This window comes from Ursus arctos, unplaced genomic scaffold (assembly GCF_023065955.2).
Source record: "Ursus arctos isolate Adak ecotype North America unplaced genomic scaffold, UrsArc2.0 scaffold_11, whole genome shotgun sequence".
Classification (NCBI taxonomy): Eukaryota; Metazoa; Chordata; class Mammalia; order Carnivora; family Ursidae; genus Ursus; species Ursus arctos.
The window spans coordinates 51,533,795-51,560,368 of NW_026622775.1; the positions used below are offsets into that span (position 1 = coordinate 51,533,795).

Genomic DNA, 26,574 nt, shown 5'->3' on the forward strand with positions numbered 1-26,574 from the left:
AAGGCAGACACTTAATGACTGAGCCACCCAGGCGCCCCAGTTTTTTGTAATTTTTACCATTTTCAGAACACAAAGAAAAATAGATTTTACATAGTTTAATCAAGATGGTTAAGGGGATCAGAAGTAATGGTGCCACCCCAATCTGGGCCATGAGGTGAGTCAGTGAAGTGGAGCAGATGATGAGTGGTGGACCAAATAAGAGTTGCAAGTGTTTGTCCTCCTCTCTTGGCTCAGTTCTTTTCCAAACTCTGAAATCAGTGCAGTCTTCAGTTCCATTCCTGCACTATTTTAGTCCTTCTCAGGGCCACAACCAGAACATGTGGACACAAATTTATTTAAGGGTGTGCTCAAAACATCACTAAACAAGATAAGTCATAGTTTAACACCATTTTTGAGAAAAATAAAAATTTACACTAAAAGCATGATGAACAAAAGACAGGATCAACTGAGTCATGTTAGAGCCTGAAGCAAAGGGAAAAAATGAGCAATTCTAATTCAGTAAGAAGAACCTTATTTTAGTATATTGGAGTCTTGAGTTCCAGGCTTTGTTTCTTCCCTTTGTTCTCACTTCCCAAAATGACCTCACTCCCTAAACTCTAGATCTGTATCCCATTTTCCATTCTTGGCTTCCACTCGGCCAGAATGTTCATGGAAAGAACATTGGATTCTAGCCTTGGCATCTTTTTACATCTAAGCCCTCATCCTACTATAAAATCATAATTGGATTCCAAGGAGTCTTGGTAAGTGGTGGTGAGGTTGATTTGAGGCTCTGATCCCTGTCGACTGCTCTGCAGAAAAGTCCTCAACCTCATCTGGAAGTTTGTTATTTGATTGTCCACTGAGAATCCACGAGAACTACCTATGCCATGTCCTGACTACATATTTCAGAGTACCACAAAACTCAGTTTTTGCAAGTTCTCCTAAACCTTACATCAACTGTTTTGTGTCTCTTGCTATGTAGTAAGTGGTTATAGAATATTCTCAAAAGTTTTTAACTTGGGTAAAAGTAAAGAATATTTTGGTGTGTATCCATTTCTCAATTTTTCTATTTTTAATGTAACATTTCCTGGGAGCATGTGCTAATATGTTAGTTTCCACACTATTTTTTTCTTACAGTGAGGTGATAAAATTTTTGTGTTTCATAACTCAAATAGTTATGCTTAACTAAGTATGACTTATAAACTGAGCTGTGTCATGGAAAGTTCATATACAACAAGTAAACCAAAACAAAGATATTTCTAATTCTTCAGCATTTGGTAAGATCTTTTAATATTAGCATTGAAAAATATAAAGGTTCTGAACTTGGCAATATTATTAAAAAAAAAATGTTTTCTGTTAAGATGCCCTTCCCTCTAATGAGATTGTGGATGATTGTTATTGTCCATGCTGTGATTCTTGGAGTTCTGTTTTTAGAGTGTCTGAGCCTCTTTTTAAAAATTTTTAGGGGGGCACCTGGGTGGCTCAGTTAGTTAAGCATCCAACTCTTGACTTCAGCTCAGGGTTCTGGATTGAGGCCTGCATCTGCTTGGTGGGGAATCTTGAGTGGGGAATCCTTCACTCTTCCTCTGCCCCACCCTGCTGCTGCCCGCTTGGGTGCGCTCTCTCTAAAAATCTTTCAAAAATTGAAAAAAAGTGCACTTTTATTTATTTTTATTTTTATTTTTTAAAGATTTTATTTATTTATTCGACAGAGATAGAGACAGCCAGCGAGAGAGGGAACACAAGCAGGGGGAGTGGGAGAGGAAGAAGCAGGTTCCCAGCGGAGGAGCCTGATGTGGGGCTCGATCCCATAACGCCGGAATCATGCCCTGAGCCGAAGGCAGATGCTTAACCGCTGTGCCACCCAGGCACCCCAAAAAGTGCACTTTTAAAAAGGGAAGGGAGAGGTGGGAGGGAGGAAAGAAGGGGCTCAGCCTTTTGCAGAGTAGTTTCCCTGTAACCCTGCTGGATTAAGCATTATTTTGCCCATTTTTAGATGGGCAAAATCACACAGCTAGTAAACTGTTCGAGTCGGAATACAAATCCAAGTGCCTTCCAAAATATGCTCTTAAGTATTAGGATACAGAGTTTTAAATCATCAAAGCCATATATTTTATAAGATATGAGATAAAAAATTGTTTCCTGACCTGCGACTGAAAACTGGAGCAAGTTTTCTGGTGTGTAGATTTTTGCCGCCTCTTGGAGGCAGATGACTGTAGTGATCACCACTTCAGCTTGCTTAGCCCGAGCCCTGTGGGTGTGTATGTGTTTCACACTTAATTCAACAAAGTCTGGATTAATTCCTTCTCAACTTTCCTTCTCTCCTTTCAAGGAAACTTGGAAATCATTCTGTTTGCTTTAACTATTTTTTTAAAGAGAAAAAGAGCACCTGCATAAAATAAAATTCTTTTTATCTTTAAGGAAGAATATTTCAAACTATTCTAAAAATAATTGTGTCAAAGGGGCTTTGCTTTTTCTCTTTAAGAAATTATTTTTCAAAGGGAAGAAGACCCACAGAATTTTAGTTCAGTTTTTTTAAGTTTTACAAATGAGACAGCTCTTTCTGAACTCCATCTTCGTGGTAGCAGCTGTGGTGGCCGCGGTTCAGCTGTGGACATGCAGCTGTTTGTCTGCCCCCAGGAGTGACACACCCTGGACGTGACTGGCCAGGAGATGGTCATCCAGATTAAAGCTCATGTAGCCTCGCTGGAGGGTATCATTCCAGAAGATCAAGTCAAGCTCCTGGCAGGCCTGCCCCTGGAGGCTGAGGCTACCCTCAGTCAGTGTGGAGTGGAGGCTCTGACCACCCTGGAAGTAGCCGGCCCCAGGCTTGGAGGTGAAAGTTCATGGTTCCCTGGCCCACGCTGGGAAAGTAAGAGGACAGACTCCCAAGGTGGCCAAGCCGGAGAAGAAGACAGGCCGAGCACAGTGGTGGATGCAGTACAATGGCACTTTGTCAATCTTGTGCCCACCTTTGCCAAGAAGAAGGGCCCCAATGCCAACTCTTAAGTCCCTTGTAATCCAGGCTTTCCCCAATAAAGCCACTTAGTTCAGTCCAAAAAAAAAAAAAAAAGCTTTACAAATGATAGAAAACAAAATGGGCCACTTACACCTGCTGCTTCTAAATCTCATTTCTGCCCTCAGGGAAACAGAAATAGGCATTTTCAGATGAATTTATAGATAGTGTGTGTGGTTTTTTTTTTGTTTTGTTTTGTTTTGTTTTTTTAAAGATTTTATTTATTTATTTGACAGAGAGAGACAGCCAGCGAGAGAGGGAACACAGCAGGGGGAGTGGGAGAGGAAGAAGCAGGCTCATAGCAGAGGAGCCTGATGTGGGACTCGATCCCGGTACGCCAGGATCACGCCCTGAGCCGAAGGCAGACGCTTTAACGACTGCACTACCCAGGCGCCCCGTGTGTGGTTTTTTTTAAGATTTTTATTTATTCATTTGAGAGAGAGAGAGGGAGAACAAGCAGAGGGGTAGAGGGAAGCCCGACACAGGATTCAAAGCCGGACCTGAAGCTCATGACCTGAGCCAAAGACAAATGCTTAACCGACTGAGCCACCCAGGCGTGCTGTGTGTGTGTTTTAACACTACATTTGCCATGTCAGACACCAGTGCTTTAGTTCATAAAGTCTCATTACTCCAAGAAGTCAAGTTGTACTGTGTCATGAGCATGCTATGAAGGCGTACACGAGTTGTGTCTTTCCACAATGTCAGCTTTATTCAGTCATAAAGCAAGGTTAACAAAATTTTTAAAGCAGGTTGAGGATTCCAAACTCAATGACATTTCACCATGCGATTAACTTGTCTACTTACACGGCTCACAAAGCAAACACAAGTCACACAACAAGATAACACAGAGGGTAGGAAGTTAACGAACCAAACAGGAAGTCAGTCTGTGGGCCTGCAGTTGAGCTAAGGCCTGGGTCTGGTCTGGGTCAGCTCTCACCACTTACTGCTTATTATCCTCAAGCAGTGAAGGATCTCAGTTCTGTTCAGAGAGAGTCGGACAGAGCCTTTGGTGGCAGCTGCCTTTTTGAAGTGGTCAGACATAGAGGGGTCAATGTCTGAAGAGTCTGACAGTTTGCCGCCAAAAATCTTCCCCTTTTAAAGGAATTTAATTAGTCTTGGGCCCGGCAGATCTCCTTTGCTTCTGCTTATCAGTTCTGGGGTGTCATCAACTGCTGCTGGTTTCAGCGATATCTGGTAGCTGCAGTACCCCTGTTTGTGTCAATGCTTGACAAAGGCCCCTGCTTGACATGAGTGACTCCATCTTATTCTCTACAAATTGTTACTGCCCCACTCCCATTTTCTGTTTACTAGAGGAGAAACAGGAACAAAAAGATAACCTGCCAAAGGTTACACAAGGCAGTGCTTGGTTTTGAATTCCTGGGAGCCTGATTCCAAAGCCAGACCTTAACCATCACTTTTTCCTCTCTACATGCAGAAGCAAATAAATACACGTATGTGTATATGTATATATGTGTGTGTGTGTGTGTATATATATATATATATATGTAAATAAATGTTTCATACTACATATTAAAACGTTGTCGTGTGCCCTTGCAGGCCTTTACTTCTGTGCATGAAGGGCAGGGAGAGGAAGAGCAACTTGCTAAAACAAGATGGAGCAGCCAGAGACCAAGACTACAAAGCATCACAGAGAGTAACAAGGCATGAAAAATAATCCTTGGCTGAGAAACTAGATCACTGATAAATTAGGAAGAGTTTCAGGTCTTACACAGGAGGACTAAGGGTGAAGGCCAGATTGCTTCTGAACTAGTCTGGTGGGATGTTAAATGATAATTCTTTTTTAAAAAAATTTATTTATTTTATTTGACAGAGAAAGAGAGAGAGAGAGAGAGACCACAAGCTGGGGAAGCAGCGGACAGAGGGAGAAGCAGGCTCCCTGCTCAGCGGGGACACCAAGGCGGGGCTTGATACCTGGATTCTGGGATCCTAAGCTGAGCAAAAGGCAGATGCTTAACTGATTGAGCCACCCAGGCACCCTTTAAACAGCTTAACAATAACGCACAACCCTCAGACCAACTCAGGCGGCCTTTACATGATAATTCTTAAAAGCAAGGAGTTCAGAAGAAGAATCCGATGCATTACAATCAACTCCTTAATTAGCATATAGAAGGTAGGATGGCCCCTTCTGGTTGAATTATGATGTACCCTACAAAGCATGGCCAGCCTTTCAGGATTCAGTTGTCATGCTGATAGGATTTCCTGTCATAAGTAATTTTTTTGTCATGAACTGTGATAGGAAATGATACAAATTTTGTACCTCACGGTATTTAAATTAAAACCATATACTCACCCCACAACAAAAGAACAAAGGAAAAGAGGGGAAGCTGTTGCCACCAGCAATCAAAAAGTTTAGAAAGCACAACTAACATTATCTGGGGAGGAATCTCTAATTCACATCTGTATTTTACTTACCACCACTCACCACTTCCTGGATCTCTTAGGTCGCTGAATTGTAACCAATCATCGTTTCAAAATTCAAATGTTATTATATCATATTAATGGTTTAAAATGCTTCACTAGCAGGAGCACCTAGGTGGTTCAGTTGGTAGAGCTAGGATCCCTGATCCCTGGGCCATGAGCTCAGGCCCCACAGTGTGTGTAGGGATTACTTTAAAAAAAAAAAAAAAAAAAAAAGCTTCACTGGCTTTTCTTTGCACTATGAAACCATAGTGGCTTTGTAAAGATCAAAATTCTCAATTTTGCCTGCAAAGTATTACAGCAGCATTCTGACCTAGCTCATTGGCTTCCCAAAAGCCATTTTCCATCTCTTCTACCGCAAACCCCTCCCTACTTCCCCTTGAAGAGCCAGCCAAAGGTACATGATCCTTCATTTACCAAGTTCTTTAGAGTCACCAGCCTCCTCACTGGCTCTTCCTTCAGTCTTAAAGACTTGTCCAAGTATCTCAAATTCATTCTTTAAATTTCACCTTAACTATCACTTCCTCAGGAGGGACCTTGGGTGAGCCAGAGTTGGGGCATAGTTCTACAGGGTGGGACAGCCCCACCCACTAACCCACTGAGATGCAAATTGATCCATGAAGGTGACAACTTCCCTTTCATTTCAAAGCTTCCTATCTCCTCACCTATGATCCCACAGTGACCAGGTCCGCCTCAGAACTCTCCCTTCCCTTAGTGTCTGAGAGAAAGGTGTTCTTTTAAAACGAACCTGCAATCTTACTTTGATCCTCAACTTGCTCATAGAAACAAAAATAGTAAAAATATGTAAAAGTTTGCCACCTCGAAAAGATCAGTTGATGACAACAACGGCTTGATTACTGAAGGAAACGCCCCCATCTATGCTCAAGAGCACTTCCGGTCTCCTGGGCCACTCAGGGTACTGAGCATGCGCAGGCGATTACCTACCCACTTCCGGAGGGACGGCCAATCACCGCAGGGGCCACGGGGTGAGCTTCTCCTGAGAACCTGCCCATTCTCGCGACTTGGGTTCTCTGTTCTACGCTGAGTCGGGCTGCGGGTCCACAGTATCTCTGGCCCGGGAGGGGCTGAGCGAGTCATCGCTTCCAGGTAAGCATAGTGCGGTGTCGTGAGGCTCAGCTGAGCAGAGTCTTCCTCAGCATCTGCTGGGCGCCAGACCTCGGGGTCGCAGCCTGTCCAAGACTGGGTCTCCTCAGCTGTGGCGAAGATTTTGCAAAAACAACAGCTTCTTACTCTCAGACCCGTGGAATCAGAATGGGAGTGGTGGGCCTGCTTTAATTAAATTTTCAAGGAGATTTTAGTTTGAACGAGAATTGTGGAATTGGTAGGTTATCTCCAAAGGATTACTGTCTGTGTTTGGTGGGAGGGAGGAGGGAGGAGGGGTGGGAAGTTAAGAGAACGGAGTGGTAGCCATCGTTTGAGAACCCACTACTCAACATTGCCTACACCTCCTGGCCAGTTGAAACATCCTTTAACCCTCAACAAAGATCTTACAATTGGGAATTATCATTACGACTTTGCAGATGAACCAGTTTAGGCCAGGCATGTTAAGAGGCATTCAAGGTGATAGTGGTTGAAACTGAGAGCTTGGAATCCACCACAGGTACTTTTAAATACTTGAATACTTTTTGAGCACCTGTTATATGCCCAAGGACAAGAATAAAGCTGGAGACAAATTCCCACCAAGAAGCTTACAGTCTGGCAGAAGAGTTGGACATACTAGCTAAGGAATTGCAAAAATAATTGTAAAATCAAATCAGAACTATGATGTATGATTTGATGGGGGAGTTAGGCAAACAGTCTAGGGCCACATCTTGATGGGTCTTTAAAGCTTTATTTTTCTTAAAGCAGTGGTTCACAAACTGGTCCCTTGATCAGCGACATCACCTCGGAACTTAGAAATACAACACGCCAACTGAATCAGAAACTGGGAATTTGGCCCAGTAGTCTTTTACCAAGATATATAGGTAAATCATGATGCAATCTAAGGTTTGAGAGCTATTTTCTTAAAGTAATAAAGGACTAGTGGAATGTCTTAAGTGGAAGATAGAAGGATTATGTTTGTATTCGGAAAGATCAATATAGCTACAGAATTAGGGAATTGATTGGAGACACCATTATGTTTTGGAGTAGAAAAGGGGCTCATACTATAGTGGGAAGGGAGAAATGGATAGTTCAACGAGGGTGGTAGCAGTACTTACAAAGCTCGTTCTGTTAACTTACAGTCTGTTAATAGCTTTATTCTGAAAAGTAGAGAAAACTGACCAGTGTGTGCACTTGGAAAAAGGGGGGCACAATGATAACCTGGAGTGAGTACCTATTTTACGTTTCTTGAACAGTACTGAGCCCTTTTTTTGCACATACTTTTTAAAAAGCTTAATATTTTTTTCTTGATTTTTGTTTTCCCATTATGCTTTGCAATTTACTATTACATTGGGCAAGATTCTTAAAACTTCCTTCAGCCCCAGTTTTCTAATCTCTGACCCTTCTGTGCGGCCTCACCCCGAACCCTATGCACACCCCATCTTGCTTAGCTTACTCAGAAGTACCCGTTTTGGGGTCTCCCGGCTGGCTCAGACGAACCTGCGATTGTTGATCTTGGGGTTGTGAGTTTGAGGCCCACATGGGGTGTAGAAATTACTTAAATAAATAAAACTTTTTTTTAAAGTACCCATTTTGAAAGTATTTAGCAAGAAGTGAAAGTCATTGAAGCCTTAGTCATTAGCTATAATAACACTTAGTGTGGGCAAGTAGGAAGAGTAGCTTGGAAGAGACTGGAATTTATTACAAGTTGAATGTATTTTAACATAAAATTAAAGGTGTATTTTAAAATTCCGAAACTCCTCTCCTGTGCCTCCAAAATTAGTGTAAGAAAATTTCCTTCATTATTATAGTGTCTGGTGGAAGTTAACGCCTTTGCCATTCATGAAGGACTTAGCAACTATATGAGACATACAATAGCAGCTTTTAGGTTTAGTATCAGTACTTTTTATATGTAAGTGCCTTTACACACACACACACAGCTCAGAGATACTGTGGGATCAGTTCCAGACCACTGTCATAAAGTAAGTCAAACAAATTTTGTTTCCCAGTGCATATAAAAGTTAGTTTACCCTATACTTTAGTCTGTTAAGTATGCAATAGCCTTATGTCTAAAAACAATCAATGTACACACTTTAATTAAAAAATAATTTATTGCTAAAAATGCTAACCGTCATTTGAGCTTTCAGTGTGCGTTGTAAATCTTTTTTGCTGGTGGAGGATTTTCTTCTATTTGATGGCTGCTGACTGATGAGGGTGGTGGTTGCTGAAGGTTGGGGTGGCTGTGGCAATTTATTAAAATGAGACAATAGAGATTGCCACTTTGATTGACTCTTCCTTTCATGGATGATTTCTCTGTTGCATGTGATGCTGTTTGATAGCATTTTAGCCATAGTAGAAATTCATTCAAAATTGGGAGTCTGTCCTCAAACCTTGCTGCCGCCTTGTCTGAGTTTATGGCGTATTCTAAGTCCTTGTTGCCATTTCAACAATCTCCACAGCATCTTTACCGGGAGTAGATTCCATCTCAAGAAACCACTTTTTTCTCCTCGTCCATAAGCAGCAACCAGCTCTTCATCTGTTCAAGTTTGACCATGAGATTGCAACAGTTCACTTCCATCTTCAGGCTCCCCTTCTAACTCCAGTTCTCTTTCTATTTCCACCAAAGCTGCAGTTATTTCCTTCACTGAAGTCTTGAACATACACTTTGTTAAACAAAACACAAAACCAAACTCAGTATCTGAAAAGTACAATCCTGTGAAGCACGATAAAACACGGTATGCCTATACGTGTAATATAAGTATGTGATTTCAGCTAGATTTCTAAGAGCTTTTGAGATCTTATGAGATAGTCTTACAATACTTTTTATTGTGTTTGTGTTAAATGGCAGGCACTGTGACATGTGCCTTAATTTTATTTTCTTGTTTAATAATTACAATATGAGATAGTATTATTTCTCACTTTGTGAAAAGAAAACTGAAGCTCAGAGAAATTAATTTGACCAAGGACATATAACTAGTTAAGTGGCAGAGTTGAATGAAGACCCAGTTCTATCAGGTATTGCTGCCTCTCAGTTTGTGTTACGTTTTTGCTGTTACGGTGCTAGAATCAATAAATCCCTGTCTTTCCTCCTAAAAATGTTTGGAATATGTTATCAAATGTGAAGAACTGTGAATATATCAAAATGGCTTTGAAATAGATGCAGAGGGATGCATAGGGTGCTGTGGGTGTATGAAGAAGGGATAGTACAGCTTCGTGATTGAGTAGTAAGCCAATTAATGCAGTGTTGTATAAGGGTACTCAAATTATTGTAGACTCATTTTTTACAGCTCTAATCAAGGATAATAGCTCCTAATTTATAGGGTTGTTTGGAGAGTTTGATTGAATCAGAAACTACAGGGGCGCCTGGGTGGCAGAGCAGTTAAGCGTCTGCCTTCGGCCCAGGGCGTGATCCCGGCATTATGGGATCGAGCCCCACATCAGGCTCCTCTGCTGTGAGCCTGCTTCTTCCTCTCCCAGTACCCCTGCTTGTGTTCCCTCTCTCGCTGGCTGTCTCTATTTCTGTCGAATAAATAAATAATCTTTAAAAAAAAAAGAAAGAAAGAAACTACATGAAAGATCCTTAGCTTAGTGCCTGACACATAATAAACCATCCTAGGGAAAATTTGTCTTGGTTGGAGTGTCCCAAAGGAGCAGAACTAAGTCGCAAAGAGTGAAGGGAGGGAAGGGTAACGTAAAGAGTGAGTGGTTTGTGCAGGAAGGAGAACATAACATCTCTGTTTTAAGAAAACAAAGACCAACTGCTTTAGGGGAGCATAGCCAGATGAAGATGAAGACCCTAAGGTATGAGAGGCTATGAATGGTAAGCTAAGGGGAGCACTTTATCTTGATTTTTGGTGAGTTATTAACAGGTTTAACTGAGAGGAAAGATTCAGTAAGTTTAAAAAGTGAAGGTATGAAGGGTAAGTGAAATTACATATCAAGAAGCGTAGGTAAAATGTAGAACTTAGGATAGTCCACCAGGACAAAGGTAGAGGCAGAAGACACTATTGTAGATTGAAAGGTATCTAGGGGGTGCTATAGGTAAATGTAATACGTGGGCCATATTTGGATCTAGATCCAAATAAGTGTGAAATAGAAAGGTGGGGCACCTGGCTGGCTCAGTTGATGGAGCATGTGACTTAATCTCAGGGTCATAGGTTCAAGCCCCATGTTGGATGTGGAAGTAACTTAAAAAATAAAATCTTGAATAAAATAGCTTATTTGGACACGTTGGCTGCCATTTATGTGATCTCCTTATTTTAAAAGGGGTTATAGGGACACCTGGGTGGCTCAATCGATTAAGCGTCTGCCTTTGGCTCAGGTCATGATCCCAGGGTCCTGGGATTGAGCCCCGTATCAGGTCAGGATCCCCACTCAATGGGGAGTCGGCTTCTCCCTCTCCCTCTGCCTTGCCCCCACTCCTCTGCTCATGTGTTCTCTCTCTCTCTCTAATAAATAAATAAATAGGGGTAATAATCCCCATTTTACAGGTCAAAGAAATGAGATTCAAAAAAGTTACATGGGTTTTCCTGAAGTATACACAAGTAGCTGAACCAGGATTCAAAACTAATAGACTTTTTTTTTAAGATTTTATTTATTTATTTGTCAGAGAGTGGGAGAAAGAAGAGGGAAAGAGGCAGGCAGAGGGAGATATAATCTCCCTGCTGAGCAGGAAGCCCAACACGGACTCAATCCCAGGACCCCGGGATAATGACCTGAGCTGAAGGCAGACGCTTAATCGACTTGGCCACCCAGGCATTCCCAAACATAATAGACTTTTAATGTTAGTCCTTATATTGTGAAACACTGCCTTCCATAGCATATTGCGCTGTTGCTTCTGCAGACCCAAGACACTGAATCAATCCTTGAGTTTGGGAATAATTTAAAAATGGAAGCTTTTTAGAATTACTACATTTTTCCTATTCAGCTTGTAGGAAGAGTAAGTATGTGTGGTAAAAGACCTTGCTAGGTCATCAGGACAAAGCCACTTTGAAATGTCAAAACCATGCCTATATTTCTATTCTCACTGTCTTTGGATTATGAGGGATGGGAGAGGAAGAACACAAGTTGAGAAAGTGTCTTAGTGTGGGAAGAAAGGAGAGAATACTGTACTGATGGTAAAATGGCTCACAAACTTGGAGGAATTTGATTTGCTTAAAATTGGGTGTGTTGGGTGTCTCACAAACAAGCCAGAAAATTTTCTCCCTAACTTTTTTTTTTTTTAAGATTTTATTTATTTATTTGAGAGACAGCACAAGCTAGAGAGTACAAGCAGGGAGAGCAGCAGAGGGAGAGGGAGAAACAGACTTCCTGCTGAGCAGGGAGCCCAATGTGGGGCTCAGTCTCAGGACCCTGAGATCAAAGGCAGATGCTTAACCAACTGAGCTACCCAGGCACCCCTCTCCCTAACTTTTTATTTCGAACATTTCAAACCTATAGACAAATTGAAAGGATGTGCAGTATACTTAGATAAACCTTTTGCTTGTATGCACCAATTTTTAACTTTTTGCTACACATCTTAAAATTACTAAACCTTCTGAAAATAAGTTGCAGCCATCAAGATGGTGTCCCCATCCCCCCAAAGTATATATATTGCCTAAGAACAAGGATGTTTTCTCCTTAACTATGATAAATTAATATGATAAACACAATTTACTGATAGAACATATGTAGTCCATAACTAAAGTTCTCCCATTTGTCCCAGAAATGTTCTTTTAGTTGTTTATCTTTTAATTTTAAGATCCCAGATTCAATCAGGTATTCCACATTATATTGGTCTGTCATATTTCTGAAACTTTTTTATGTTTGTTTTTCATGACATTTACATTTTGAAGAACACATACCGATTGTCTTATAGAATGCCCCACAATTAAATTAGACTACTTTCTTACGATTGGATTGAGATGGAATATTTTTTTGCAGGGATATCTTACAGGCTTTGTTGTTGAAATGTGTGAGATGAACGAATCTCTGTAACTATGAATTCCTGTTTTTCCAAGAACTTCTACACAATGATTTTAGCATTTGTTGATGAGTCTTGTGTGAATGTTTTAATACATTGGGGATTGTGGTATCGTATTTTTAACTTAACGTCTTTTCTCACCCATAGGAAATATTCCTAGTCTTGGACCTACAGCTGCTTTCTTAAACAGGAAAGTCATCCAGTCTGACTTTACATCATGAATTGGGAAGAACAGCAGCACAGCTAATACGTTCAAGTATGCAATAGACTGCAGCCTGTGGAGTATTCTTGGCAACAGTCTCTAGAGCTAAGGGGCAAAGGGAAACAGGTTTGTCTAGGCTGTCATCAGCATGCCAGTCCAGTGAAACTGTGGGAGGATATCCACTGGTCGCGGGGTCTTGTGTGGTAGAGAGCCAGGCTTTACTAAGGGACATATTAGCTTACCTATCACCTCTGTTCACGGCTCAATGGAGTTTGTTACAGCCCTGGCAGACCTCCAAACGGGGGCTAGCTGTCCCATCTGTCTGGACTACTTGAAAGAGCCAGTGACCATCAACTGTGGACATAACTTCTGTCTCTCCTGCATCAGTATGTTCTGGAAGAATCTAAATGGGACTTTCCCCTGCCCCTTTTGCCGTTACTGCTCTCCAGAGAGGAAATTCACGAACAATCCCCAACTGGGTAATTTGATTGAAATTGCTAAGCTACTACAGATAAGAAGAAGCAAGAGGAAGAGGAAGGAAGAGAAGCTTATATGTGAAAAACATAATCAGGTTTTGACCTTTTTCTGTCAGAAGGACCTAGAAGTTTTATGTCCACAGTGTAGTTTCTCTGCTGATCACCAGAACCACTATATTTGGCCCATAGAGAAGGCTGCTCCCTATCATAGGAAAAGATTGCAGAATTGCACTGAACTATGGAAGGAGAGAGTAGAACAAGTTGAAAAAGTGATAACTATGCAAAGCAGAAAATCACTGGAACTGAAGAAGAAGGTACAGTGTAGGAGAGAAGAAGTAAAGTCTGAATTTGAGCAAATTTTGTTGTTTCTCAAAAATGAGCAAGAGATTGTTCTTCGGCAATTACAGGATGAAGAAATGGATACTTTAACAAAACTAAATGAAAACCTAACAACATTTTCAAATTATCTTTCCACATTAAAACATCTGTCAAAGGAAATAGAGGGCAAATATATGAAGTCAGAGCTGGAATTACTGACAGGTGTTAAAAGTATCTACCATAAATATAAAACCTTAAAGTCCCCTGAACCTTTTTCGTTCCAATTAAAGGAATATGGTTACCATTTTGCTCCACAATATTCTGGCCTAAATAAAATTACCAAGAGATTTCAGGTGGATCTAATTCTAGATCCTGAAACAGCACATCGTAAGCTTATTGTCTCAGAAGATAGAAAAACTGTGCAATATGGAAATAAAAGGCATAACTTACCTCATAACCCAAGGAGGTTTTATCTCTGCCAGGCTGTTCTGGCTTCTAGGGGTTATAATTCTGGCAGGCAGTATTGGGAGGTGGAAGTGAAAGACAAGCCTGAATGGATTGTGGGTATCTGTAGAGACTCTCTTTCCAGAAGGAGAAAGAATCAGTGTCAACCAGTTTTAGCACAGGATGGATTATGGGGTGTTGGACGATGTAGTCAGAGTAATTATATTGCATTGGGTCCTAAAAAAATTAATCTTCTGCCAAAAGTAATACCTAGAAAGATTGGCATTTTTTTAGACTGTGAGTTGTGTGAGGTTTCCTTTTATAATTTGAGTGATAGATCCCTTCTCTATATTTTTAACTATTGTCTTACAGAAACACTTTGGCCTTATTTCTATACTGGAACTGACTCAAAACCTCTTAAAATCTGTACAGTAACAGATTCTGAATGATGAATTATTGTAAAACTCTTATTTTTGTTGTTGTTTCAGGTAGTGGACAAAACTAAGCCAGTGAATCTAGTCTCAACAATTCTGTTGTGCTTTTTGTTGTTGGCTTTTTGTTTTTGTTTTGTTTTAGTTTTAGTTTTTCCTTTAAACAACCAGAATGATTTATCTTAGTTTCAGCAGCTTCTAAAAAATGGTGGTTATAGGGTATTTGGCTGGCTCAGCCAGTACTGCATGCAACTCTTGATCTCAGGTTGTAAGTTTGAGCCCCACGTTGGGGGTAGAGTTTCCTTTAAAAAAAAAATGTGGTTATAATGAGACAGAAGAAAGAAAAATTAAGGAGTTGATCCCATTTATAATTGCATCCAAAACCATAAGATACCTAGGAATAAATCTAACCAAAGAGGCAAAGGATCTGTACTCAGAAAACTATAGAACACTCATGAAAGAAATTGAGGAACACACAAAGAAATGGAAAAATATTCCATACTCATGGGTTGGAGGAACAAATATTGTTAACGTGTCTATGCTACCTAGGGCAATCTACACATTCAATATAATCCCTATCAAAATACCATCAACTTTTTTCACAGGACTGGAACAAACCCCAAAATTTGTATGGAACCAGAGGAGCCCCAGATATCCAAAGGAATGTTGAAAAAGAAAACCAAAACTGGTGGCATCATATTTCCGGACTCAAGCTCTGTTACAAAGCTGTAGTCATCAAGACAGTACGGTACTGGCACAAAAACAGACACATAGATCAGGGACAGAATAGACAACCCAGAAATGGACTCTCAACTCTATGGTCAACTAATCTTCAACAAAGCAGGAAAGAATATCCAATGGAAAAAAGACAGTCTCTTCAACAAATGGTGTTGGGAAAATTGGACAGCCACAAGCAGAAGAATGAAACTGGACCATTTACTTATTCCATACACAAAAATAACTCAAAATGGATGAAAGACCTAAATGTGAGAGAGGAATCCATCAAAAATCCTTGAGGAGAACACAGGCAGCAACCTCTTCGACCTCGGCCGCAGCAACTTCTTGCTAGACACGTCTCCGAAGGCAAGCAAAGCAAGGACAAAAATGAACCGTTGAGACTTCATTAAGATAAAAACCTTTTGCACAGCAAAGGAAACAGTCGACAAAACCAAAAGACAACCGACAGAATGGGAGAAGATATTTGCAAATAACATCAGATAAAAGGCTAGTATCCAAAATCTATAAAGACCTTAACCAAACTCAACACCCAGAGAACAAATAATCTAATCAAGAAATGGGCAGAAGACATGAACAGTTCTGCAAAGATGACATCCAAATGGCCAAGAGACACATGAAAATGTGCTCAACATGGTTTCGACATCAGGGAACTACAAAACTACAATGAGGTCCACCTCATACCAGTCAGAATGGCTAAAATTAGTAAGTCAGGAAAGGACACATGTTGGTGAGGTTGTGGAGAAAGGGGGACCTTCCTACACTGTTGGGAATGCAAGCTGGTGCAGCCACTCTGGAAAACAGTACGGAGATTCCTCAAAAAGTTGAAAATAGAGCTACCCTACAACCCAGCAATTAACTACTGTAGTGATCCAAAGGGGCACCTGCACCTCACATAGCAGCAGTGTCCAATGTCCACAGTAGCTGAATTATGGAAAGAGCCCAGATGTCCATCAGCAGATGAATGGACAAAGATTGGGGGTGGGGTTGTGTGTGTGTGTGTGTGTGTGTGTGCGCGCGCGCGCGCGCAGAATATTACTCAGCCATCAAAAATAATGAAATCTTGCCATTTGCAACAATGTGGCTGGAACTAGAGGGTATTATGCTAAGCGAAATAACTCAATCAGAGGAAGACAATTACATGATCTCACTGATAAGTGGAATTTAACAAGGCAGAGGGTCATAGGGGAAGAAAGGAAAAAATGAAACCAGAGAGGGAGACAAACCATAAGAGAGTGGTAGTCATAGGAAGCAATCTGAGGGTTGCTGGAGGGGAGGAGGTTGGAGGGAGGGGTAACTGGGTGATTGATGTTAAGGAGGGCACGTGATGAGATGAGCACTGGGTATTCTATAGGACTGATGAATCAGGCCTATACCTCTGAAACCAATAATTACATGTTAACTAGTTGAATTTAAATGTTTAAAAAATGCGGTTGTATTGCCTAGTTTACAGATACATTATGGGATCAATTGGAGAGTAATTATCGATAAAAGTCCATAATTTTTTCTGTATTGTATACATATTTTGCCTTAATTTGTATAGGGCCTTATTAAAGGCAGATGTGACCATTCCAGGACTATGTGCTCTGTAAAGGTAGGCACTTTCATCTGTTTACCTCAGTATTTTTCTGTAACATGTTTTGTTCCTTTTTGAGTGTGTCAGTACTATGGAAAATGAGGTAATACCCCCACCATATACATACTCATTCATCAGACATATATCAGTTGTATATAACACCATTAAGGGGGGCTCATTACATCATGTGTCCTTAATGCCCATCACTGTAACTCCATCCCCCCACCCCCTCTCCTATACTTTTTATTACTTAACTTTGATACATCTCAGTCTTTACACAAAATAATTCATTTAATACTGTCAGTTCAGTATTCTCTGATCATTTCCCCACTGATAGATGCTTATTTAGGTCATCTTTTGCAAATAATGTACAATTTATACATAGTTATACTTTTTTTTAAAAAAAAGATTTATTTATGTGACAGCCAGCCAGCGAGAGAGGGAACACAGCAGGGGGAGTGGGAGAGGAAGAAGCAGGGTCCCAGCGGAGGAGCCCGACGTGGGACTCGATCCCATAACACCGGGACCACACCCTGAGTCGAAGGCAGACGCTTAATGACTGCGCTACCCAGGCGCCCCTATACATAGTTATACTTTTAACAAAATAAGACTACAGAACTTAAAAATAAAACATTCATGTATCCATGGCCCTAATATTAATAGAACTTTAGCATCACATTAGTTTCCTTTGTGTCCCTTCTCAACCCCAACCTCTTCACTTCCTGGTCCTATCTAGTTACCTCCGCTATTTTTAGTTTGATAGTCCATTGTTTTTCTGACCTTTTACTGTGTATGCTTGTATCCCTAAACAATATGTTGTTTTTTCCACATGTGTTTTTAAATTAACATAGTTAATTATAACACGTATAGTTAACATAGTGTTAATTTCAGGTCTACAATGTAGTTATTCAACACTTCCGTACATTATTCAAAGCTCATCATAAGTGTACTCTTTGGTTCCACATGTTTTTGAGTTTTACATAAAGTTGATTAATCATGTCTTGAATATTTTTCATTTAACATTATGTTCATGAGATTGATTGATCATGTTTTTGCTTAAAGTCGTACTTCATTTTCATTCTACTTCTGATAGGTACTCAGTTTGAAACTTTCACAGACAGCTGCTATGAAAATTATGCATCTGGTTTCTTTGGGGAGTGGATTACTAAACCTTCATCTTTGTTAGATAATGGCAAATTGTTTTCCAAAGTGTGCCAATTTATACTTCCACCCACAGTATATAAATGTTTTCATTGCTCTCCCTCAACAGTACTTGATTTAAATTATATATATATATTTTTTAGTAATTGTGCGATGTTAAATGTTATCTCTAGTTTTAATTATTCCCATGATCTCTAATAGAGTGTATTTTTATACTTTAATAATCATTTGTTTTTCTTCTGTAAAAATATCTGTTAACCCCCCACCCTGTTTTTCTATTAGTCTGTCTTACTGATTTATAGGAGCTCTTTATATTTTTGGATTTTAGTCCTGTAGCAATTACATTCACTGCAGGTATTGTCTCCAAAGTTTATCTCACTCTTATTATGGTGTTTTGGACAGAAGTTAAGTTTGATACATTTGATTATATTAGTCTTTCCTTTTGAGATTTGGATTATTTTTAAAGATTTTGTTTATTTATTTGAGAGATTAAGAGTGAGCACAAGCAGGGGCAGAGAGAGAGGGAGAAGCAAACTTACCGCAGAGCGTGGAGCCCAATACAAGGCTCCATCCCAGGACCCTGGGATCATGACCTGAGCCGAAGGCAGATGCCTAACTAACTGAGCCTCCCATGTGCCTCAGGGGTTTGGATTCTTTTTTTTTTTTTTAAAGATTTTTATTTATTTATTTGACAGAGATAGAGACAGCCAGAGAGAGAGGGAACACAAGCAGGGGGAGTGGGAGAGGAAGAAGCAGGCTCATAGCGGAGGAGCCTGATGTGGGGCTCGATCCCATAACGCCGGGATCACGCCCTGAGCCGAAGGCAGACGCTTAACTGCTGTGCCACCCAGGCGCCCCAGAGGTTTGGATTCTTGAAGAAATCTTCCTCTACTCCAGGGCCATTAAATATTCTATATGTCCTTCTAATCATCTACTTGGAAGTTGATTCTGTGTTTGTGAGTGGGCTGGGGCCTGCTTATAAATTTAATTATACATAATGTACAGGTGACTAATGGTTACAACACCATTTATTGAAAGGTCCATCATTTCCCCAGCTGCTCTGCAGTACCACTTACATCTACATTTAATATGTTCTGCTGGTCTATTGGTCTATCCTTGGGCCAATAGCATACTTAACTCTTGCAGCTCTCTCATTCTTGATACTTGGTGACAATTTTCATCTCTTCAGGGTTACCTTGACAACTCTTGGCCTCTTCCATATAAATTTTAGCTAGTTTGCCAAATTAAACATCATAACTTGGAGATTTTATTTTATTTGAAATTGCACTGAAGGTATAAATCAAGCTGGAGAAAACTGACACATTTATTGAATTGCCCAATCCATGTATTCCTTTATGTCTATATCTTTTTTAAAACTTCTACAGCACCCACCAGTGGGATGTCTTAGGTAAAACTAAACACTCCAACTCAAGTGTCTTCCACAGGGAATTCTTGACATCAAGATTACTCAGAAGAACATTGAATATTAAGCAGTTTTGCATCCAGTAGCTTCATTCATTTCCATGGAAACCCTCCTAGTCCACATAGCAGCCCAAGAGCACTTTTGGGTTCCCTGTGAGATGGTTCAGGTGGGAGTAAATGAGACATTGAGCAAATGGGGGACCTGCGCTGACTTAAAAGCTTCATGTTGCAAGAAGCCATTAAGTTTTATGACTTACCTGACGAGTGGGATTCACGGACTAGAAGAGACCTGAAATTGCACTGAAGAGTTAAGTGGTCTCTGGAGGAAGCACATACACTAGATACAACAAAAGGGTTTTGAAGTTCTTTGAACTTGATAGGTTTTGGAACCAGTTTCCTTATCTTTAAAATTGAAGAATAATCTACCGTATAGGGTTGATTAAGGACAATGTTCCCAGCAGCCACCCTCAACACCAAGACTACAGGCTTAGTCTCCCCTCCTTCTATCAAACTCAGTGCAGCTAAACATTTTGTACGTTAAGAATAGCTCATCTGATCTCCTTTAGGGAAGGGGATTTGACTCACATTTCTTTTTAAATCTAGTTTTAATGTTTCAATTCATAATTATTTACAAAATTGTTTTATAACCACTATTGCCAGCTTCTCAGAGGCAACCACTTCTCAGCTCTTGTTCTGAGGTTGTTTATAATCACTAAATAACAGTCTAATAGTAATACTGTATTTTTCGGTTTTTGGTATTATCATTTAATGTCCTACTTTGGAAGATGAGAATTTAGAGCAGTTTTCACTCTGTGGTCCTCTTCTTTTTTTTTTTTTTTTTTTTAAAGATTTTATTTATTTATTCGACAGAGAGAGACAGCCAGCGAGAGAGGGAACACAAGCAGGGGGAGTGGGAGAGGAAGAAGCAGGCTCATAGCAGAAGAGCCTGATGTGGGACTCGATCCCCTAACACCGGGATCACGCCCTGAGCCGAAGGCAGACGATTAACCGCTGTGCCACCCAGGCGCCCCCTGTGGTCCTCTTCTAATAGAATTCTTCGTTTTTGTATAGAATGTTTCCTGATGTTTACAGTATTTTGGCCATGTCAATGCCATTCACCTCTTAGGCATGTATTATGAAATGATTACATTTTGTTTTTCCACAACTTTGCTTGCCTGTAGTTAAAACAGTTCTATTTCTCATTGCCTGTTTCCCATGTCCTTATCCTTAGTTCATTCCCAAACTGTCCCTGCAGTTCTCTAAATTTCTCAATTTTAACATATTTTAGCTTTCTACCACTTTGATTTTGCCAACTACTCTCAAGGAGCCCTGTAACTTCCAATGCAGGCCGGTTGTTCACGAAGTCAGCTGCTCATATAGCATCTTGGGAATGCCAGTGGCATCTCTTGAGTTGTTTTCTGTTTCCATATGGTTTTCCATTTGGAGGTGTTTTTTCATTGGCGAGGATTTCAGTAGCTTCCTAATAGTGGTTCATGGGAAATAAATGTTTTGAGACTTTTTGAAGTATTTTATTTTGGGGGCACCTCGGTGTCTCAGTCAGTTGGGCATCTGCCTTCAGCTCAGGTCATGATCCCAGGGTCCTGGGATCAAGTCCCATGTCAGGCTTCTTGCTCAGTGGGGAGTCTGCTTTTCCCTCTTCCTCTGCCTGCCTATTCCCTCGCTTGTGCTCTCTGTGTCAAATAAAAATCTTTAAAAAAAATTATTTTTAAGTAATCTCTATACCCAACACGGCTTGAACTCACAACCTCAAGATCAGTAGCTGCATGCTCCACCGACTAAGCCAGCCAGGTGCCCCTTTTTGAAACTTTCAAGTCTGAAAGTATCTTTAGTTTATCCTGATATTTAAAAGTTTCTCAGTTTCTGGTTTTGAAATAATTTATTATTATATATTTTTAGCATTTTTTGTTTTGAAATATACTGTTATGATATCTGAAATGTGTTTTAAAATACATCAACAGAGGGTGCCTGAGTGGCTCAGTTAAGTGTCTGCCTCAGTTCAGGTCATGATCCCAGGGTCCTGGGATCGAGCCCCATATTGGGCTCCCTGCTCAGTGGGGAGCCTGCTTCTCCCTCTCCCTCTGCCATTCCCCCTGCTTGTGCTCTCTGGCTCTCTTTCTGTCAAATAAGTAAAATCTTTAAAATGCATCAGCAGAATCATGTGCTAAAGCATGACTTTTAATCAATACTGTATTCAGTTAGTCAGTTTTCCTAATCAGGAATTCGCATACAAGGATGGGTCAGGCATTCTAATGGGAAATTCAAGCTCCTAGTGCTGCAACATTGCTTCAGTTATCTTAATCTCTCATAAACTCTGAGGTTATAATTAAACTTATGGATTATAATGGATATAAAGAATGGGGTGACTTTGATGAAATTAGTGGTATTGTACATAACATGAATTGACTGAAATATTTGAGTTATTCACACACTTGCATGGATGGGACAGTAATGCTAGGGAACCCTGTAGCCTGTACATGACAAAAAATGAGCCTGGAACTCCAAAACTGTCTGGCCATCGATTTTAAGGACACTGGTGGCCTCACAATAAGTATAATGTTGATGAATCCTGCCTTTATGGAATTGTGTTTGCTTCAAGTAAACCTTTGGTGCAAGATCAGAATACCTAAACAGAGTGCTGGAAACACTGGGTTTACCAACAAGGCTATATGAATGCACAGAGTCTGCCTGCTAAGTAAATGACTATCTCAAATGTGTATGTTCTACAGGGCGCCTGGGTGGCTCAGTCAGTTAATTGTCTGCCTTCGGCTCAGGTCATAATCCCAGGATCCTGGGATCAAGCCCCACATTGGGCTTCCTGCTCAGAGGGGAGTCTGCTTCTCCCTCTCCCTCTGCTGCTGCTCCTGCTTGTGCTCTTGCTCTCAAATAAATAAATAAATAAAATCTTTTTAAATTTATTTTATTTTTTAAAAGGGATTCTTTTTTTTTTTTTTAAGATTTTATGTATTGATTTGAGAAAGAGATAGAGCACAAGCAGGGGGAGAGGCAGAGGGAAAGGGAGAAACAGACTCCCTGCTGAGCTGGGAGCCCAACATGGGACTTGATCCCAGGACCTGGAGATCATGACCTGTGCCTAAGGCAGACGCTTAACCATCTGAGCCACCCAGGCGCCCCTTAAAATCTTTTTTTTTTTTTTAAGTAAAATATTGATACCTAAAAAAAAAAAAAAAAAAAGATTAAGGTAACTGAAGCAATGTTGTAGCGCTTAGAGCTTGAATTTCCCATTAGAATGCCACCTGACCATCCTTGGATGTGAATTCCTGATTAGGGAAGCTGGCTGACTCTGTATACAGTATTGATTAAAAGTCATGCTTTAGCACATTGTTTCTGTTGATGTATAATTATTTTAAAAATTTTATTTATTTGACAGAGCAGAAGAAACAGCAGGTGCAAAGTCATAAGAAAGATTGTAGCTGGCCTGTAGGAATAACAAGGAATTCAGAGTGGCTAGAGCACAGTAAATAAGTGGGAGAATAATAGGAAATAAGATCAAGAAGCAACAGGGGCCCAAGTAGAATGTTGTCTGGGACATGATTCTAAGGGCCACTAAATGAGATGGGAAGTCATTGGTGTTTTTTGAGTAGAAAAGTGGCACATTTATGTTTTAAAAGGATCCCTCTGGCTGCTGTGTTGAGGATGGCCTGGAGGGAGCAAATTTAGAACCAAGAAGACAAATTAGGGGGCTATTGGAATAATCCAGGAGAGAGAAAATGGTGCTTGGACCAGTGGTGGAAGTGGTAAATAGTAGTCATATTCTAGGTTTAGTGTGTGAGTTCTTCATTATGAATAAAACATTGATGTTTTATTCCAAGCAGAAAAGACAAAAAGCCAAAACTGTCTTGCTTTGCGTTTCAGTGATACCACAAGTGGTGGCTTTTGAAATAATATTAAGTCTTTGCCCGTTAACAATAATTGCAGTTAGCAATCCCAGAGCCCCATACCCTGCGGCCAGTCACAGCTCAGCCTTTCCCCCTTTACTCTTCTCTAAAGCCAAACTCAGTGGCTTCCTTAGCCAAGAAAACCAGCCACAGTTCAAAAGCATAGAATCATTTCTGTGAGAAAAGAATTTCTTGATTGAAAAATCAGTAGTGTACTTCCAGCATCCCTGCCCTGCTCTGTCCCTGCTAGTTTCTGGTTCCTTAATAGTCCTCCATCAACATGGTGCCCCAGGAAACCATCTCTATAATATTCTTTTGCCCATTTCCCCTACATCATCAGGCTTGTTCCCAATTGTCCCCTTTCTAAACCTTCCCTGTCACCCAAAGTAAGGCAGTGGAATAGTGGAAAGAGGATGCATTTCAAATCCCAAACTAAGTTTGTCTATTTTTGCCAGTTACCAATTTATTGCCTCTTGGTTTTATCTTTTCAAAAAATCAGCTTTGGGTTTGTTGATGTTCTCCCATTGTTTCTAATTTTCACTTTTATTCAGCTTCATTGCTCTATTATTCAAAAAGTTTTAAAAAATAGTAGTTTTTTTATTATTTTCTTCTGCTTGCTTTAGGTTTAATTTGTTCTGCCTGTGGTTTACCGTACACATTTTAAAATAATCTGGGGTCATCTTCAAATAATAAACCACTTCCTTTTCAGGAAGAGAAAGGGATAGCCCTTACAAAAGTATATTATCAACTTCTCTCATTAATCCTTTGTGCTTTTAGGGTCAAATATTTCACTATTATATATGCTAGAAACATACTTATACATTGTTACTATTGCTGTAAGCAGCAGTCATCTTTTAGAGCCATTACCTTCATTTATTCCATTTTTGATGTACTTAATTTCTTTGTGTAGATACACATTTCTGACTTGACCTGAAGAACTTTGATTACCATTTCTTGTAGTATAAGAATGGCAATGAATTCCCTCAGTTTTACTTTTGTAAGCATTTCATTATCGCTTTTGGGAACTATTTTCATTAATTATGAAATTATGAGTTGACACATTTTTTCTTTCTACACCTTAAAGATGTCACTTAAAAAAAATCACACACACACAAATCTTTCTTCCACTTGTAAGTGGTAAAGACAGAATTCAGAATCGTAAAGACCATATTCACTGGTTGAGTTATACATCATGTAGTTTCTCTCCTAAATATGTAAAATAAGAAAATAAAGCAGCATGCACAGTAGTTTTTAAATAGTTCATTGTTTGTAATCTGTTACTTGTATAGATTGTAAGAGGTTATGAATCATACTCAGGTATAAGTATTTTGGTAAAATATCACTTGAATATATATGAGACCAGATACAATTCATACATAGATATAATTCAAATTACAAAATTAAACTGCCAATTTCATAGTTCAGAAAAATGGTGGTCCTACTGGGATTTATTTATTTATTTATTTTAAGATTTATTTATTTGACAGAGAACACGAGCACAAGCAGGGGGAAAGGCAGGCAGAGAGAGGGAGAAGCAGGCTCTTCACTGAGCAGGGAGCTGGATGTGGGACTCAATCCCAGGACCCTGGGATCACAACCCGAGCAGAGGGCAGATGCCCAACTGACTGAGCCACCCAGGCACCCCTACTGGGTTTTACATTTAGCAGAAAAAGAATTTCCACTGTAACTACTGCAGCAAAGCTATCCCAGTTCTGTAGCTGAATTCTATAGCCTGAATCCTGTTGTGATGGTATCTTCCTCCTTTTCCTGGGATTCTTAGCAGCTCTTATACCCTATTTGGTTTTGTCTTCCATCTCTTCCTGCCTAGTAATGCTAGCCTGACAGGATCTATTTTGGATTGTAATTCTGTGGTATCTTTTGAAATCTCAATGTCCCATTAAAGATAATAAGATCAGTGCTTTAGAATCAGATTTATCTTGAATTGATAATGTTTTCTGAGCTATAATGTGACAAAAGTCTATAATCATCATTCTTTAAAATGAAAAAGTGCTGGAGTTTATATCATTTAATATCTGTTGTGGATGCTTTGTGTGTGTGTGTGTGCGCGCGCGCGTACACGTGCGCGCTACTCCTCAAAAGAGTGGCAGGATGCTAGGCAACCCAGGGAACTACACAAGATAAAGAATGCTTCATGAATTTACCTGCCATCTTTGCACGGGGGCACCACTTTGTGGTGCTAAGCCATTAAGATGTCAGAGTTTACATATTATAGCATCATAGCCTAGTCAAATTTGACAAATGGTATCTTTACCCTGTATTTTGCTTTCTATTTCATTCTTTTTCAGTATCATTTTGGCAATATATTAGGGGGCTCTTGCAACACCATATATATTCCAAGATTTTCCATTTCTGCAAAAAGGCCATTGGGGTTTTGACAAGAATTGCATTGAATCCATATATTGCTTTGGGTAGTATTACTATCTTAACGATATTCAGGCTTCTGATCCATGAACATCAGATCTACTTCCATTTATTTAGGTCTTTGGTAATTTCTTTCAGCAGTATTTTATAGCTTTCACTGTATAAATTTTGAAACTCTTTGGATAAATTTATTCCTGAGTACTTTAAAGTATTTTTAAAGATTTATTTATTTGAGAGAGAGAGAGAGCACAAATATTTATTTATTTGAGAGAGAGAGCAAGTGGGAGAAGGGGCAGAGGGAGAGAATCCCCAGGCAGACTCTGCTGAGCTGGAGCCTGACACAGGGCTAGATCTCGTGACCCATGAGATCATGACCTAAGCAGAAACCTAGAGTCAGAAGCTTAACTGAGCCACCCAGGCACCTCTATTCTTTTTAAGGCTACTGTAACTGGAATTATTTCTTTAATTTCTCTGTAGAATTGTTCATTGCTAGTGTATAGAAATATAGCTGACTTCTAAGCATTGAGCACTGACTTTTGTAACCTACAGTTTGGTCTCAGACTGCACCTTCTCAGTCTGTTTAACAGGTTACTTTTCCCCTCTCAACCCTCTCAGAAGTGGGTGAATCCCAAGTTTCTTTCCTGGCTCTTTCTCATTTGACATCTTTGGTTCTTCATCTCAAGGCTTTCAGGAAGAACAGGGCCCACCAGACACTTACATCCTCTATCACACTGCACTGATATTCAGGAGAACAGCATGGAGATGAAAGCAGATCCAGGCTTCCCTATGTGCTTAGTATTAAGTGAAATGTTTTGGTTTGAGCAAACAGAAAACTCTTGGTATGTTCTCTCCATTGCTCCTGGTGACTTTATTCACACAAAGACTGAAAACTGTCAGATCTGCATTTCTAACCCTGATCTCATAAATCCCAGTTAGGCAGCTCATTTAATAACTCATGCATGAGACTTTTTATGAGCTCTCACTACATGTGAGGCACTAAACCAGAAGCCTGG

At 40.1% G+C, this 26,574-nt stretch overlaps 1 protein-coding gene and 1 pseudogene across 1 annotated transcript; both read left to right on the forward strand.

Annotated features, from left to right (window-relative positions):
• The first annotated feature begins 2,595 nt into the window (after nt 1-2,595).
• LOC123001110 (FAU ubiquitin-like and ribosomal protein S30) lies at nt 2,596-3,089 on the forward strand (annotated as a pseudogene).
• A 3,770-nt stretch (nt 3,090-6,859) lies between these two features.
• On the forward strand, nt 6,860-17,476 carry LOC113255507 (tripartite motif-containing protein 60-like). Its single transcript, XM_026499098.4, has 2 exons — nt 6,860-9,270; nt 12,645-17,476. The coding sequence occupies exon 2, from the start codon at nt 12,965-12,967 to the stop codon at nt 14,384-14,386; it is 1,422 nt and encodes a 473-aa protein (XP_026354883.1). The 5' UTR covers nt 6,860-9,270; nt 12,645-12,964; the 3' UTR covers nt 14,387-17,476.
• The last annotated feature ends 9,098 nt before the right edge of the window (nt 17,477-26,574 follow it).